We start from the raw sequence: 17,016 nt of genomic DNA, 5'->3' as shown, positions 1-17,016 counted from the left end.
TACAGATGTGGGAGCTGAGGCCCAGAGAAAAGCGCTTAAGCACAGATGAGGAAACTGAACCTCGGAGAGTTGAAATTGTTTGCGTAAAGTCACACAGTTACCAAATATTAGAGCCAAGATTCACCCCATATTTTCTGACTCCATAGTCAGGGTACATTACTAAGTTACCTCATCTGAGAAATGGGACCTAGTTCCCAGATCTCTGTAAACTTCTAGCAAAAGTTCTCTATAAACTTGTAAACTCTACTTTTGTTTCTTATTTCACATTCTTATATAGGTAGAGATACTCTGTTAGAAAGAACGAGTTTTAGATTTTGAAGACTTGAATTCAAATCCTACCCCAACCTTGCCCAACATTGGGCAAGTCATAGTCAGCACTGTGACTCTACTTCCCTAGCTGTAAAATGGGGGTAATAATCCTGGCACCACATTTCACATGATTTAGCGTGTGAATGAGTCGTTATTCTATTATTACTTACAATGTTTCATGATTCCCCCCCTAAAAAATGTTGTCAGCCACCAAATGAAAATACTGGAAAATTTTGAAATAATTAAGAGGGAAAAATAATATTTTTAAATGGCTCCTATTATTAATTTGGGGGCAGCTACGGGCATGGTGCAGTGGAGAGAGAAGCAGGCCTGGAGTCAGGAGGTCCTGAATTCAAATCCAGCCTCAGACGTTTATTAGCTGTGTGACCCTGGGCAAGTCAATTCACCCTGTTTGCCTCAGTTTCCTCATCTGTCAAATGAGCTGAGGAAGGAAATGGCCAACCACTCCAGTCTCTTGCAAGAAAACCCCAAGTGAGGTTACAAAGAGTTAGACAGGACTGAAACAACCAAACAACAACATGAGTTAGACTGGATAGCCACCAAGGTCCCTTTCAATTCTCAGATTCTAGGATTCTGTGACTGAGTATTTGGGAGAACTCAGGTCCTTTTTACAATTCTTGACAAAAATCTCTCCACTTCTTATTTGCATATATATTATATGCCAGCCCAGGGGTTAGGAATAAGTTATAATTATGAGACTAACCATGACAGTAACATTGCAGAGTTAGCGTGGGAAGGTCTGATGGCATTCAAGACCTTGCTGCTTGGTGTAGCAATTTGTGCATTAGTAAAGACATACCTGAGGATTCAGGAAGAATTAGAAGTGAATTGGAGAATTTCAGAGTTGGATGGGAGTTATGCAATGTCATCTAGTTCAATTCCTTGCCTAATATATTATTATTATTTTTAATAATAATAATAACAACAATAGCTAACATTTATATAAAGCTTGCTCTGTTCCAGGCACTGTGCTCAGCACTTTACAATTATTATTTCATTTCATCCTCACAACAACCCTGGGAGGTAGAGGCTATTATTATCCTTATTTTACAGCTGAGGAAACTGAGATAAAGAGAGGTTAAGTGACTTGCCCAGGGTCAGCTGGTCAGATACAGCTTGTCAATGTCTGAGGCTGGATTTGAACTCAGGTCTTCCTGACTCCAGATCTAGCACTCTATCTATCCACTGTGCCACCTAGCTGTTCCTAAAACTCTTCTATAACATTTTTAATAGCGTGAAATTAGAGCCCTACTTTATTCAGATCTTATTCAGATCCATAACTAAAAATTCTTCTTCAAATTAAATGCTCCCCCTCCTTTTTTGTGAGGTAATTGGGGTTAGGTGACTTGCCCAGGGTTACACAGCTAGTAAGTGTCAAGCGTCTGAGGCTGGATTTGAACTCAGGAAGAGGAGTCTTCTTGACTCCAGGTCTGTCGCTCTATCCACTGTGCCACCTAGCTACCCACAGAGAAGGTACAGCTCATTTCCTCCAAAAGTTTGAACTGTGCACTGTGGCATTGCTGACTGTCCACATCCCTACAGCCTCAAGGGGGAGACAGGGAAAGAGGAGGAAGGCAGCCCTGGAAGAGGTGTTACAGGTTCCTGGGAGTGACAAGTTGAGCTACCAAGGAGGAGCAGGTGTACCACTAGAAGCCAGGTGGGAGAGTGGCTAGATAGAGTGCTTCGAGCTGGAGTCAGAAAGATCTGAGTTCTTCAAAAACCCTGCATTCCCCACTTACTAGCTGTGTGACCTTGGGCAAGTTGCTTAACTTCTCTCAACCTCAGTTTCTTCCTCTGCAAAATAATACTACTACCTCATAGGAATGTTGTGAGGATCAAATGAGATAATATAAGTGGAGAACTTGTGAACCTTATAGAGCTATGTGAATGATAGCTATGATGATGAAGCCAAGAGATGGAAGCCCCTGGCTCTAACCCCACCCCATACCAGTGCCCTGGGGCAAAGATTGATGACCCCCACCACAGTTATGGCTTTATTATTATTTTTTTTTTTGAGAGGCAATCAGGGTTAAGAAACTTGCCCAGGGTCACACAGTTAGTAAGTGGCTGAGCCCGGATCTGAACTCAGGTCCTCCTGATTCCAGAGCTAGTACTCTACCCACTGTGTAACCTAGCTGCCCCATGATTTTATTCTTATCAATTTTCCTCCTGTTAATAAATAAAGGTACTAGAATCACTAACAATCTTTATGAGGGGAGGGAATAAATATTAACATAGCACCTATTATTTGTGTATTATCTCAATTGATCCTCACAACAGCCCTACCAAGGGTCTGAGGCTGGACTTTAACTCAGGATCTCCTGATTCTGGGCCTTGTGCCTCCTTTATGACAACTAGCATTTACATAGCACTAAGGTTTGCAAAAAAATATTACAACGGTTACTTTTTTTTTTTTTTTTAGTGAGGCAATTGGGGTTAAGTGACTTGCCCAGGGTCACACAGCTAGTAAGTGTTAAGTGTCTGAGGCTGGATTTGAACTCAGGTACTCCTGACTCCAGGGCTGGTGCTCTATCCACAGCGCCACCTAGCTGCCCCCAAGGGTTACTTCTTTTGAAGTTCACAACAGTCCTGCAAAGTAGGTGCTGATATTTTTCTCATTTTACAGATGGGGAAACTGAGGCAGACAGAGGTTCCTGAACAAGAGGACTTGTTCAGTTCCACATAACTCATAAGTGTCTGATGTGGGATTCAAACTCAAGTTCAAAACTATATCATAGAGAAAAGGGAAGGGCAGGAAAGAGGTCTGGTTGGGGAGTAAGTCAGTCAGTGTGACCACAGTGGAAGTTCATTTTCATGATTAATAAATTACAACACCTTTCCCCATATGGTTTGGCTTTGGTAGTCAAACAAGAACTGATCTACCTCATAAGATTTCCAAGTGACTGTTTCAATCTGTTGTTAAATCTCTCACCAACTTCCTGAGAGGTTTGCGATTATATCATGATAATTTCTTTTCAGACCAGGTTGGTCAGTCGGTTGGTCTGGCTGTCTGTCTTTCCCTCTCCCCTCTTTATCCCCCCTTTCTTCCTCTCCCTCTTCCTCTCCCTTTCCCTCTTTTCTCCCCCTTTTCTTCTCCTCTTCTTCCCCCCTTTCTCTTTGTCTCTGTCTGTTTCTCTCTCCTCCCATCCCTTTCCCTCTTTCCCCTCCTCCCTTTCTCTCTCTCTCAATCTGCTGAGATCTTATGATATATACCATATACCAAACTTTGGAGGCTTCTTTGATCTGTGAATTATTCCATCTAGACACGAAGGGCGGTTTAGAAAACTCAAAAAGAATTGAATTCAATGGAAAATAGATGAAGGAATTAATTCTGAAAAAGAAAGGTGGACTTCATTTGTGAACAGGTCAAATGGAACTCAAATAGCAGCAGGTAAAGAATAACAATTTGGTTTTCTTTCAATTAAGGTGATGTAAAAGAACCTCAAGTCCCAGTACTTCCTGACTTGAAAAGCTTCTACCTATTAAACTTTTCTAGTATTTAGTTCTTTGAGGGTGGGGTGGGGGGGAATGTTAGCTTTGCCACTTATTATATAACCTTGGACATGTCACAACCTCCCTGGCTCTCAGTTTCCTCATCTGTAAAATGAGAGAGTTGGGCTATATGATCTCTAAGGTCCCAACTCTAAATCTATGATGCTAAAACAAACAAACAAAAAACTATGGTCCTATATGATTATGGCCTCAACCTTAGGAGCCCCTATAGAGGCTAGTCTTTGATTATATAAGGCACCCTGCATGTAAAAGGACCTCAATAAAAAATGACTGATTTGAGTTTTGCTCTTGTCTTTCTGAAAGTAACTAGATTTGAAGGAGGATATTAGAGAGTTATTTTAAAAGCACAAAATTAACCAGAACTTCATAACCTTTTTATAATTATGTTCCAGAAGATTTGTTTAATTTTCATAACTGGCTCCTCTGCACACACTGAGGTTTCTGGATCACAAAGGAGCTGAAATTCACTTCATTTTCCGGGAGTCTGGTGTCTGCTTCACTGAGGGAGGGCTGATCATGGAATAACAGGAAATGTCGAGTGTGTCCTTAGTTTAAAAGTAAATAAATTTTTAAAAAATCTATTCAGTCAATTTCCTGAGGTCCTTTTCTTGGTGTGGTACTCTCAGATTAGGGAATTTAAAATAGCTATTTCTGAGAAGGTTTGGAAGGAAAATCTCCTCCACCCTCCACCCCCGCAAAAAAAAGTCAGAGTCCCAGAGAAGTAAAGTGATTTGCCCAAGGACTTTACAGGATAATAGATGCAGGCATATTTCCATTTGGGTACCAATAATCTTCCCAGATTCCCTTAATTACTGAGTATGGCTTATTCATGCGGAATAGAAGATTGAGGGGAAGAGGAAAGGTAGTGTGATTCTGTACTCAAACGCTCAACAATCCTTAGAGATAGTTATGGCCTTTGTGGCCTGCAATCAAGGACACAACTGCTTACGCACATAAAATACCTCCCTTTGTTGAACTAAACAACAGCTAACTCACCACCATGACATGGTATGTACAGCAGTTGCTATATCAACAGAATAAGAATATTTCTCTGTACCTTTTCCTTTTAACCCCTATGTTGGTTCTATAAAGCTCAATAAACACAACTAAAAACAAAGCAGTCAGACACCATAAAAATTATCTTGAGAAACTGCTTTATAGAAATTGGAGAGTCCTTGGCAAGCTTACCTTATTTCCCCCTTTTGTGTTCTCTTTCATCCTTTCTGGCCCTCTCCTCTTTTCTCCTTCCCCCCTCTTTTCTTCTCTCTCTCCCCATTTCCCTCTCTCCTCCCTCTTTTTCCCCCTTTCTTTTTCCCCTCCCCTCCATTTCCCTTTTTCTCCCCTTTCCTTCCCTCTTCCTCCCTCTTGTTTCCTCTTATCTACCTCCCCATTTCTCCCTTTTTCTTTCCCTCCTTCTTCCTCTTTTCCCCTCTCCCTTTTTTTCTCTTCTCTCCCTTTCCTACCTCCCTGTCTCTCTCTACCCCCATTTCCCCCCTCTCCCTTTCCCTTTTCCTCTTCTCTCCCTCTTTCCTTCTCTCCTACCTCCCTTTCTTCCTCTCTATCTCCCCATTTCCCTCTTTCTCTCTTTCCCCTCTTCCCCCACTTCCCTTCCCCCCCTTGCCCCAACTTCTCCTTTTTCCCAGTTTGTAATACATTTCCCCACTGCTCTGCAACATGAATCATTGACTTTCTCATTTGCCTCTCAGAGTACTAAATCAAAATTCTGCTAAGGCATAAATCCCCCTCTGTAACGAATGAGGAAGACTGGATGCTGTACATTGACAGCTACTGAATTCAAAAAGGGGTTCATTCTGGAGGGATAGGACAAACTTGTAGGCAATCATAGTCATGACCTTCATTCAGACAGCAGTGCTAAGGAATTTGTCATAAAACTGTCATTAAATAAACAATCCCTGACTTGATCATTTGGCCTGTTGTCATCCTCATTTCTGTCTGTTCTAAATGAGCATTTTCTTCTTTGACAATTTTGGGCCGGAGCTGGGCTTCACTTCCAGTGGCTAAATGATCTGCCAGCTCACTTGGAGATGAGGATTTCAGTTTTGTCATCCTACTTAACCACTTTGACAAAGGTACAAGCGAGAGCCATTACTAGGAAAAAACCCAAAGGGGAAAAATTGCATGATGTTGCTTTGATGAACCATCGTTTTGAAATTTGGGCATTTCTGGAATTGTGCCTCTTAATGAGTCTTATTTGAAGACAGACATCAGGCACATTTGCAGTAACATTTTAACGAGACTTTTCTATGATGCCTAATGAGGAATGAGGGGTAGTGGCAAGGGCATGAGGCCAGTCTTTTCCTTTCTCTGGGACTGTTTCCTCATCTGTAGAGCAGTGAAGTGTCAGAGTGAATAGAGTGCTGGCCTTGGAGTCAGGGAGTTTGAATCCTGCCTCAAATGTCTACTGGTTGTGTGACCCTGGCCAAGTCACTTAACCTCTCTCAGTCTCAGTTTCCTCATCTGTAAAATGGGGATAAAATAGCACTTACCTCCCAGAATTATTTTAAAGGCCAAATGAGCTGACATCTGTAAAGTGCTTTGCAAAATTTTAAATATTATATAAATGCTAGTAGTAGTAGTGGTAGTAGTAGTAGTAGTAGTAGTAGTAGTAGTAGTAGTAGTAGTAGTAGTAGTAGTAGTAGTAGTAGTCATATGAATGTTAGTAGTAGTGGTCATCATATCTTCATGGGACAGTAGTACCAGCCTACCCAGACTAGAGGAGGGCAGCTATAATATAATAATAACACCTGTCTTCCAGAGTTATTATGACAATCAAATGAAACAATATTTGCAAAGTGCTTTGCAAACCCTAAAGCAGTATCTAAGTACTAGCTATGAAATTCTTAGCTGTTATTACATGTCTATTTCACCATTATAGCTTATGTATTGAATTTTCATGAAAATTATTTGATGTCCCAGTAGAGGTATCATAACTTGACTAAAGATAGCAATGTTAACCCTCTGCCCTTAATTCTGAGTCCTGCGTTTCACTTTGTATCTCTAGTGCTTAGCACAGTGCCTGGCACATAGTAAGTGCCTAATAAATGCTTTGTGTATTGATTGATAGAGCAATGAACAAATGAACCACCAGGTTGGTCATAAGGTGACATATTTTTCAATCATAACAAATTCTCAAAGTTATGTGTACCAAGGACGAGAAGGGTTGTGAACTGGCCTGCATTGATAGGACAAAATCTTTGAAGTCCTGAAGTTTTTTCATTGTAAAAGGGGTGGGAAGGGGCGGCCCACTGAAGCTGGATTCCATTCAAAGCCACGTTAGCAGATTGGGTGACTGCACGACATGTGACTTGACGAAGTGGGAGCAGAGGGCATTGTTCCTCGGTGGTTTCAATTTCCCCCCTTTCAGAGTCGAAAAAGGGACTTTTTACCCGTTTTGTGAGCTGAGTGTCCATCATGAAGTTGTGAACGTGCTTCTCGGCTTTGGTGAGTTCCAATTTTCTGGCGACCACAGCCACCACCAGCGCAGTACAGCCGGCACCCTGGGATGGGAACAGCAAGAAAAGCAAAGAAGAGAACACTCTGGTTAAGGAGCAAAGTTCACCCTAAAATGACGAAAAGGCTCTGCGGCCCCACTGTGCCATCCTCGGCACCAGCCACCAGTTTGATTCAAAGGAAGCTAGCTGCTAAGTGTAAGAAAAAGAATCCTTTCTTATTTCGGGAAGGTTACAAAGTCCTTGCTTTGTGGTTGGGGACCGTGGAGCCCAAATCACTGAACAATTTTCGAAATCTCTGTGTCTTTGTCCCTCTCCTCCACGCCGGAAGACGTGTGATAATCTCATCTCGCTCCGCCAGGAGGGGCTTAGCAATGTATGAAGTGCTTTAAGCAACTCGAGAGACAGAGGCTCTATGAAAACGCTCAACTGCTCAGTCATACTAGCAGAAGGGAGAAGAGGCACGGAATCTGCAGAATGGCCACGGATCCGCTTGCCACCTCTATCTCTCCAGCTTGGGAATGCAGGGGGAAAGACATGCCTCATCAAACCCATGCACACAAACACACACGTTGTGCCTGAACAGCCCAACAAGGGAAAGAACACTTGGATAACTTATGAAGTAGGTACTTCATTAGATGGCTGAGAGTTGACTTGTAGAATATTAATTTTTTTTTTAATCCAATGAAGTTAAAAGAATAGACTGTTTTGAAAAATCGATGTTTCTAGGGGACCGCTCAATGCCATGTCTGCTGGTGTCAAACTCAGTGTCAAGAATAGAGTCTTTTCTGACTTCATTGGGGCTTTCATGCACTTGATCATCATGCAGTGTATATCCTTAAAAAAAAAAAGACAGAACACTTTGACCTTAGGATCCATTCATAAACCCTCAAGAAATAGACCAACTGGTACCTGAACAGGAGTTCCCTCTGCAACATCCTTCACAAGTGGTCCTTCAGAGGTCTCAGGTTCTATTTAGGGACAGTTTAAATCAGGAAGCCATGTGGTGCAGGAAGATGCTTACTATCTCTGGAGTTAGAAGACCTGGGTTCAAATCCTACTTCTGATATTTTGCTATCTTGTTTGACCTTGGGCAAGAAGTTCATCTCCCTGGGCCTCAGTTACCTCATCCGTAAAATGGGAAAGTTGGAGTAGATGGCCTCTGAGGTCCCATCTACTTATAGATTGATGAGCCTATGAATTATTAGGAAGTCCAGCAATCCAATAAGCCCTGATCAGTTAGAGAGTCTCTATATTTCTGCAACTTTTACCCACTGCTCTTTGGACAGATGAGTCTAATCTCTTTTCCATATGACAGAGCTTCAAATACGTGAATTTACTTGTATTTATATTATATAACTATTCCAGTGGTGTACAGGTATATTTGCATATTGTATTATGTAAGCATAAAAAATAGATTTTATGATAGATTTAAAGATCAATTTTCATGTTTATACAAATATTTATATTATTAATATTTTAAAATGTGTTAAAATAGACTATACAAATATACCTGTAAATATACAGACTTTATTCTCTCCTTCCCCTAAGTACAGCGATGATAGCTTTTTTTTTTTTATTGCAGGGCAATGAGGGTTAAATGACTTGCCCAGGGTCACATACCTGGTAAGAGTCAAGTGTCTGAAACGGAATTTGAACTCAGGTTCTCCTGAATCCAGGGCCGGTGCTTTATCCATTGTGCCACCTAGCTGCCCCAATGTTAGCATTTTTGTATTTGTATGCCCTCTCCCTGCATCTCCCAGTGCCTTGCACAGAATGAACAGCTAACAAATACTTGTTGAATTGCATTGAGCTGAAGACATTTAGAATGTTTCTAATAAGTCTTCTCTGCTCTGAGCTAAATCATCTTGTTTCCTTCAACTAGACCTCTAGAGCATAGCCTTCAATCCCCTTTACCCTCCTCTGAAATCATCCCAGTTTGTCAATGTTCTTCCTAAAAACACGACACCCCAAACTGATCACAATGCTTAAAGTCTTCCAAAATAGGGGCATCCTTCTCCTTAATTACAGTAAGTATTTTACTGAAGCTCAGAGGGGACAAATGAAAGAGCCAACACTTCACAGTAAATAAGTGATAGAACTGATTTCCTTGATTCTTCAATTTCCTTCTAGTCATCTGAGTCAATAATTGTTCGAGAGACTGGGTAAAACAAGGGGACACATTACAACATTTTACTCATTGGTTTCAGTTTATCTTCCTTACTTAAAAAAATTTTTTTTTTCATATGGAAGGTCCTGTTTTGGTCTTTCTGTTGGCATTAGTGAAATAGATTCACTTTTCTCCATATTCATTTTTGGTCACCTGATCAATGCTCTGACACAGCTCACAGGACAGCTGATCCCATTCTTTGCTCTGTTAATCAAATGGGGCCATGTCCAATCTCCTAGAAACTGTCTGATCCCTTCACTCTCTGACACAGTTCTACAAGTTTGTGGAAACCTGATTCACGAGTGATCAAATGATGCTGTCAGTTGCTATATCATCTGTGTCCAAGAATTTGAGGTGGAGACATGCCTTTTCACTTAGGTAACTGACTAACAACATTTCTGGTTCATTAAATCTCTCGGTCTTTTAAAATTCACTCATTTGTAAGAGGCTGGAAAGATTATTGTTTTTTTTAAATGCTGCAGCATATCAGATAACAAACAGTTGGGAGGAAAACATTTAGCCATTTCTGTTCCCAGCTCTCTAATTTTTTATCTCTTTCTCTCCTTTCCCACAGAGTTATAAAGAAAAAAACCTATGTACATTTTTTGGCATAGCTGAAGCGGGCAACATTTCCTCTCATCTCCTCACAAATGCTCCCTTTAAAAGCTTCTAGCATTTCTCTCCAGATCAGTCAACTACCCACTTCTAGTGCAATGAAGAAAAAGAGAAGGGTCTGTGTAAACTGTCTTTCTATCCTCTTTTCCTTTCTGTTCTTGTATTTGGGACTGTTGGTAGCCCTCTTTTCATCTGTGTGGAATTTGTGTCCAATTTTGAATAAAATTGGGCAATGGGAGAATCCAGTTTGTAGCTATTACTGGGTTGTTTTCAAAAGCAAAGCAATGAGAACATCAGAGAAATCTGGTCCTAAAATAAATACCTAGGCAACCTTTCCCTTCAGTTGAACCAGAAAGAACCCTTCTCCTTTATATTCTGTTACAATAGAACTTTTGCCAGAAGCCCAGCAGATATGGGTGTATTATAGAATATGAAAAATATGGAATTGGATAAGTTCTCCACAAGCTTCACCCTTGTTCATTCTCCCTTTCTATAGGCAAAGCTATTCTTCAATTCAATTTAATTCAACAAGAATTTATTAAGTGTCTATTGTATTTCTGGTACTGTCTTAAAGTATCAGAGATAAAAAATGAAACAAAGGATATTTTTTGTCTTCAAGGTGCTTACATTCTAATTACCTTGGACAGGTAAATAGTGGTAGAACAAAACTATGATAAGCCTCTTGTTGGGGCAGGTAGGTGGTGCAGTGGGTAGAGTGCTGGGGTTGGAGTGAGGAAGACTCATCTTTCTGAGTTCACATCTGGCCTCAGATACTAGCTGTGTGGTCCTGGGCAAGTCACTTAACCCTGTTTGCCTCAGTTTCCTCATCTGTTAAATGAGCTGGAGAAGGGAATGGCTAACCACTCCAGTATCTCTGCCAAGAAAACCCCAAATGGGGTCATGAAGAATCAGACATGAACAACAAACAAAAAAAGCAAAGCCTCTTGTGTACTTAGTAGGCAATCTCAGAAATGAATCAGGATATTTGATTTTCTATATGTAAGGTTATGTCCCCCCATTTTCTTAATGGTGTGTACTGAAAAGCTCACCATGATTCACAGTCCATCCAGCTGAACTGCAGGGAGCCTCTGATTGGAAATGAGAGCATTTTTATTGAAGGACCATCTGTCTTATACAATTAGGAAAAATTTTGGCATGGAAGCAGGTAGATGAACAAGCTGTCATTTCCCACTTTTTTCTAATTTAAACAAGATCAGAGGATCATAGATGCAGAGCTTGAAGAGTGTTTACAGGTCATCAAGTCCAACCACCTCATTTTACAGATGAAGAAACTGAGGCTCTGAGAGGGAACATGAGTTCATACAACTGGTATACATACGACTGTATATAATATGTAGATGAGGGTTATACAACTGGTAAGTGTCTAAGGTAGGCTTAGGACTTAGTTCTTTTTGCCTTCAGGTCTGGCACCCTATCCACTATCTCAAGTTCTGTTTTAAGACCTACCCCCCAAATAGATCTTAAAGTCATTATGATCTCAGCCCTGAATTCAAATTCCAGGGAACAGTGGATGCTTAATGTCTCTTTTCTCTTCCTCCTCCATCTTAGTCTTCATCTTGTTCCTTATCAAAGCTGTAATATACACAAAGTCACGGAGGCAGCTAAGATTAGCTCCTAAGAAAAGTTTCTTTTGACTAAGAGTGGCAACCTCCTGAGGACTAGACTGGGGGCCAACAACTGTGGGAAATGGTGGACCAAGGTTCCTGGCCCTTCCTTCTGGCTGTTGAAGAGGAGCTCTCTGTGTGTGTGTGTGTGTGTGCGCGCGCGCACGCGCGTGCGTGTGCATGTATATACATGCACATACAAACATGAATATGCACACAAAACTCCTACTATTCCAGTATTTCACTGGCTGTTGGCTCCCTCAATTCCCTCCAGCAGGGTATTTTGCAATCCAGCTACACTTCATTCTGTGGGACTCCTTATCCATATCCTCCCATATGTCCTCCTTAGGAAGGACCATACGACATGATGGGGGCTTCTTCTAGAGGAATCTAGATTTGGGGATCCCAATGAAACAGATTCATTATCCTACACAAGCGAGATCATCTTTCTTTTCTGGTCAGACACTTTTCTGGTAAGATTCTTTTCCCCACTTCTCCTGCTCAATTCTTTATTGGGCAATAAATGTCCCTTTACCTCTCCATTCCCTTTATGTGACCCTCTGCTTTAATTCTTTGGAACCTGGGGTGTTCTGTAATGTGTAGCCATACAGTGACACCAGATATATTGTTATTCAGTTATTTTCAGATGTGTCTGACTCTCTGTGACCCCATTTGGGATTTTCTTGGCAAAGACAGTGGAATGGTTTGCCATTTACTCCTTTGGCTCATTTTACAGATGAAGAAACTGAGGCAAACAGGGTTGAATGGCTTTCCCAGGGTCACACAACTAGGAAGTGTCTGAGGTAAGATTTGAACTCAGGAAGATAAGTCTAGGTCATGTGCTCTATCCATTGCATTACCTAGCTGACCCAGACAAATACTGATGCTCAAAGGAAGGGTCTCATCAACTGGACAGTGGCTAAACTAGTTGTGTAACATAACTATAAGGGAATGTTACCATGCTATAATCAAAGACAAATATGAAGAATGCAGAGAAGCTTGGCAAGACTTACATGAACTGATGTAGAGTGAAGTAAGTGGAGCCAAGAAAACAATACACATAATGACTACAACAATATAAATGGAAAGAACAACAAAACAATTGAAACTGAATGGTGTGAAATTATAATTACCAAAATTGGTCCCCAGAAGGAGATCTGAGAAGATACCTTCCCTCACTTCTTTTCAGAGATGGGAGGAGATAGAATTATAAGTACGGAATAAGAATAACAACAACGATAATAATAACTAATATTTATATAGCACTTACTATGTGCCAGGTATGGTGCTAAGTGCTTTACAATTATTGAACTGTTTTTTTTCCTTCTCCTCCTTTTTTCTTTTTTTTTTTGGCGGGGCAGTAAGGGTTAAGTGACTTGCCACGGGTCACACAGCTAGTGTTCAATGTCTGAGGCTGGATTTGAACTCAGGTCCTCCTGAATCCAAGGCTGGTACTTTATCCACTGCACCACCTAGCTGCCCCCTGTGCTTTACAATTATTATCTCATTTCGTTTGAAGACCACATGTCAGTCTTTTTAATTTAAAAATTTTTTTATCCTAAAAGTATTTTATTATTTTCCTGTTACATGTAAAGATAGTTTTCAACATTTGTTTTTTTTATTTTATTTTAATATATTTTCTTTATGTGGGGCAATGAGGGTTAAGTGACTTGCCCAGGGTCACACAGCTAGTAAGTGACAAGTGTCTGAGGTCGGATTTGAACTCAGGTACTCCTGAATCCAGGGCCGGTGCTTTATCCACTGCGCCACCTACCTGCCCCCCATTTGTTTTTTTTTTTAAATAAGATTTCGAGTTCCAAATTTTTCTCCCTCCCTCTTTTCCCTCCCTCCCATGTTAGCCTTTTTTTAAAAAAAGTAGGTTGGCTAGTTCTAATGCACTATTTTTTCTTCTTTCTTATAAGTATTGGCTCTCCAAGAGAGAGAGAGAGAGAGGAAGGGGTACATTGAAAAATATATGTGATATAGAAACAAAAGATATTAATAAAATTTATTTATTTATTTGTTTATTTTGCAGGGCAATGAGGGTTAAGTGACTTGCCCAGGGTTACACAGCTAGTAAGTGTCAAGTGTCTGAGGTCAAATTTCAACTCAAGTCCTCCTGAATCCAGGGCCAGTGATTTATCCACTGCACCACCTAGGTGCCCCATAAAATTTATTTTGAAAACAGATGTTCCTTTGTTATGTAGCCTCCTATTCAGTATAGTTGTTGTTACCAGACCTGTAACTTAATCTGTGTAGGGAGCTTGTGGTGAGGAACTTCCTCTCTCAATTATCATCGACTCCTGTTTGCCTCAGTTTCCTCCTCTGTAAAATGAGCCGGAGAAGGAAATGGCAAACCACTCTAGTATCTTTGCCAAGAAAACCCCAGACGGAGTCACGCAGAGTCAGACTTGACAGAAAACAACTCAACAACAATAACAACAACTGCAGCTTATACCATCTCAGAGAGTTGCCTGAAGCCCTGAGAGAGGTTAAGTGGCTTACCCAGAGTCACATGGATAGTTTGTATGTGGCAGAGACATGACTTGGACCCAGGTCTTTCTCACTCAAGGTCAGCCTGCTACCCATCAGGACACACTGTCTCTCATATAAATAAAAGCCTAAGTAGATAAAAAGGGATCTATAGTCCAAACCAGAAACTAATGGTTGATTGTCAGGACATTTAGAGAAAAGTAGCATTTGACTGTGAGATGGACTTTTTAGCTACTTCTCTTTAATTAAGTGATGCCTGATTTTTTTTATGCAGATCCCTTCACCCAGCATGCCCCCCTCCCCTATTTCCATCTGTTTAATTCTGTCCATCCTGGAAGGCCCAGCCCAAATGCCTTCTCCATGAAATCTTCCCTGGGCCTCCTGCTAAGTATTCTCTCCTTCTGACTAAGCACCCTAAGGTTAGTAATCTCTCTCTCCTCTTTACTCCTTTAACACTTAGCCCCCACTGCTCCTATGGTACATTTATCACATTCAAAATGACTTGTAGATTTATAGCTGCAAGGGACTTTAGAGGTCATAAGTCCACCCCTTCCCCCTTATCACAGATGGGGAAACTGAGATCCATAGAGGGACAGTGCCTTGCCCAGTGTCACGAAAAGAGTAAAGAGCAGAACTGGGATTTGAGCCCAGGTCTTTAGACTGGAAGCAATAGGGTATGTTGGAAAGACCACTGAAATCAGTTATGGGATTCAAATCCTGCCTTTGATGTTTACTACCTGTGTGACTTTGAGCAAGTCACTTGCCACCCCCAAACCCACCTCAGTTTGCTCATCTGTAAAATGAAAGGATTTGACTAGATGGCCCCAAAAATCCCTTCCAGGTCTAGATTTAGGATCCTATGACGTCAAATCTGATCTGCTTTCTACTGTGTCATGTTCCCTTTGTTGTACAGCTGTTGGCATCCTTACTTTATCGTGCCTTACAGACTCTCAGTTCCTCCAGGGAAGGGCCTGTGCCTTATTCATCATTGTATCCCTCCCCTTAGTGCCTTGCACTCTGTAGGCAGTCTGTGAATGATGAATGACTATTAAGAGGGTGGAGGTACCTCGGTTTTAAGGGATGGAACAGGACATCAGCACAAAATGGCTGATCTTGGCCAAGAGAGGCTTCCTGTGCATAAACATGAGAATTTAGAGACAGGCTGGTAGAATGGAGATAGCACCGAAGGAGGAGAAGACAGAAAAGGGTGAGCAGCTGCTTATGTGACTACCATGGGGTCAGAATGTGGAGCAAATCTGTGACTCAGACTTTTTACCCTTGGATGTGCCAAGTACTGAGTCAGAGTTGACACCAACCCTATTCCCTAGGTCTTACTTGGAGATATTCTGATTCTCATTCCCTCAGTGAGAAGAAATGGTAAGTGGATCTTGTGAGTTGGGTTTTTTTTTTTCTTAGGAAGACAGGTGGGGCATGTCAGGCAGAATATAAGGCCAGGAACCAGCATTGGGGAAAAGAATGGCCTGAGATGGGGTGAAAATACCTAATTGATTTATGGGGCTTGGAAAAAAGCCAGAGGCTCTGGCCTCCTCCACCCCCGGCCTCCTGCTTCTGGTTTCCAAGAAACATTTCCCAGCTGGAAAGCCTTTAGAAGTAGGGGTGGGGGGGTGGGGGAACCCCCCCCCCCACCAACAACCAAAACCCATCCTGAGGGGATAAGGATGATGTGTCCTTAACTAAAGAAGCAGAAAAGAAAATAACACATAAATGAAAGTGACAAATGTAACAGAGGGGCCAGGAGAGCTTACAGCTGGATCCCTTGGTTTCAGCAGATTCCTCTCAACAACTAGAATAACATCAATTGGTTTGCGACTAAGTGATCCTTGGTAACTGTGTGGGTGTTTTCAGGAGAGAAGTTCATCTTCTGAAATGGAAACCCACCAAATGTCGTACTGAATTCTCTGTTCCCTTATCCACTACCACCTCCCCTCCCCATCACCCTGCCCTGTCATTCCCTAATTACTCCCTTCCTCCTGAGGCTCACCTTAAGCCTCAATAAATACACTGATCTCATGAAGCTTTTATTTGACCTCAGTGGCTTTAACAGGCTTTGACAAAGCAGTTTCTGCCAGCTGCCCCTCATAACTCATTAATGCTCCATATAGTCTGGCCCAGAGAACCCGACATTGGTCTCACTCTAATGAAGATACAATGAAACAGGCCTAGAATGGCCAGGTTGTATGTCATGCCTTCAGAATCCAAAGGCAGCACTCCAGATGACACTTCAGAGTCTCAACATCTTTCCTGTTTTAGATCTTCAAATGTAATAGATAGAAGATTTGCAAAGCACTTTTCAAAAATTATTAATTTCTGCTCACAACGATTCTGGGTAGGGGGAGGGTTTAGGTGCTATTATTATCATCCCTATCTTAAGGAGTAGGAAACTAAGGCAGGCTACAGTTAAATGACTTGCCCAAGGTCACACAGCTAGTAAGTGTCTAAGGTCAGATTTGTATTCAGGTCTTCCTGACTCCAGGTCCAGCACTCTATCCACTATGTCACTTAGCTGCCTCAATATAACATGATCAGATTTGTATTCAGGTCTTTCTGACTCCAGGTCCAGCACTCTATCCACTATGTCACCTAGCTGCCTCTATATAACATGATACATATTAATATAATGTAGTTATTATTGTATGTTTTGTAAATATAAATATATTTTTGTTATATATTTTATAACTATAAAATAATTATGCTACATATTTATTATTGTGGATTTTATAAATAGAAAATAAATGTTACATATTTGTTACATATTATATATTAATACAATACAGCTGCC

At 41.2% G+C, this 17,016-nt stretch overlaps 1 protein-coding gene across 4 annotated transcripts in view; it reads right to left on the bottom strand.

The window, feature by feature from the left end:
- Positions 1-17,016, bottom strand: part of KCNN3 (potassium calcium-activated channel subfamily N member 3) — a 314,190-nt gene that overhangs the window by 30,299 nt on the left and 266,875 nt on the right. For all 4 annotated transcript variants that reach the window (XM_043962683.1, XM_043962684.1, XM_043962685.1 and 1 more), the window contains one exon: positions 7,251-7,361. In XM_043962683.1, the coding sequence (XP_043818618.1) occupies positions 7,251-7,361 (111 nt within the window). The remainder of the gene's footprint in view (positions 1-7,250; positions 7,362-17,016) is intronic.

Source organism: Dromiciops gliroides, chromosome 4 (genome assembly GCF_019393635.1).
Source record: "Dromiciops gliroides isolate mDroGli1 chromosome 4, mDroGli1.pri, whole genome shotgun sequence".
NCBI lineage: Eukaryota > Metazoa > Chordata > Mammalia > Microbiotheria > Microbiotheriidae > Dromiciops > Dromiciops gliroides.
This window is presented reverse-complemented; position numbering and strand designations above follow the sequence as displayed.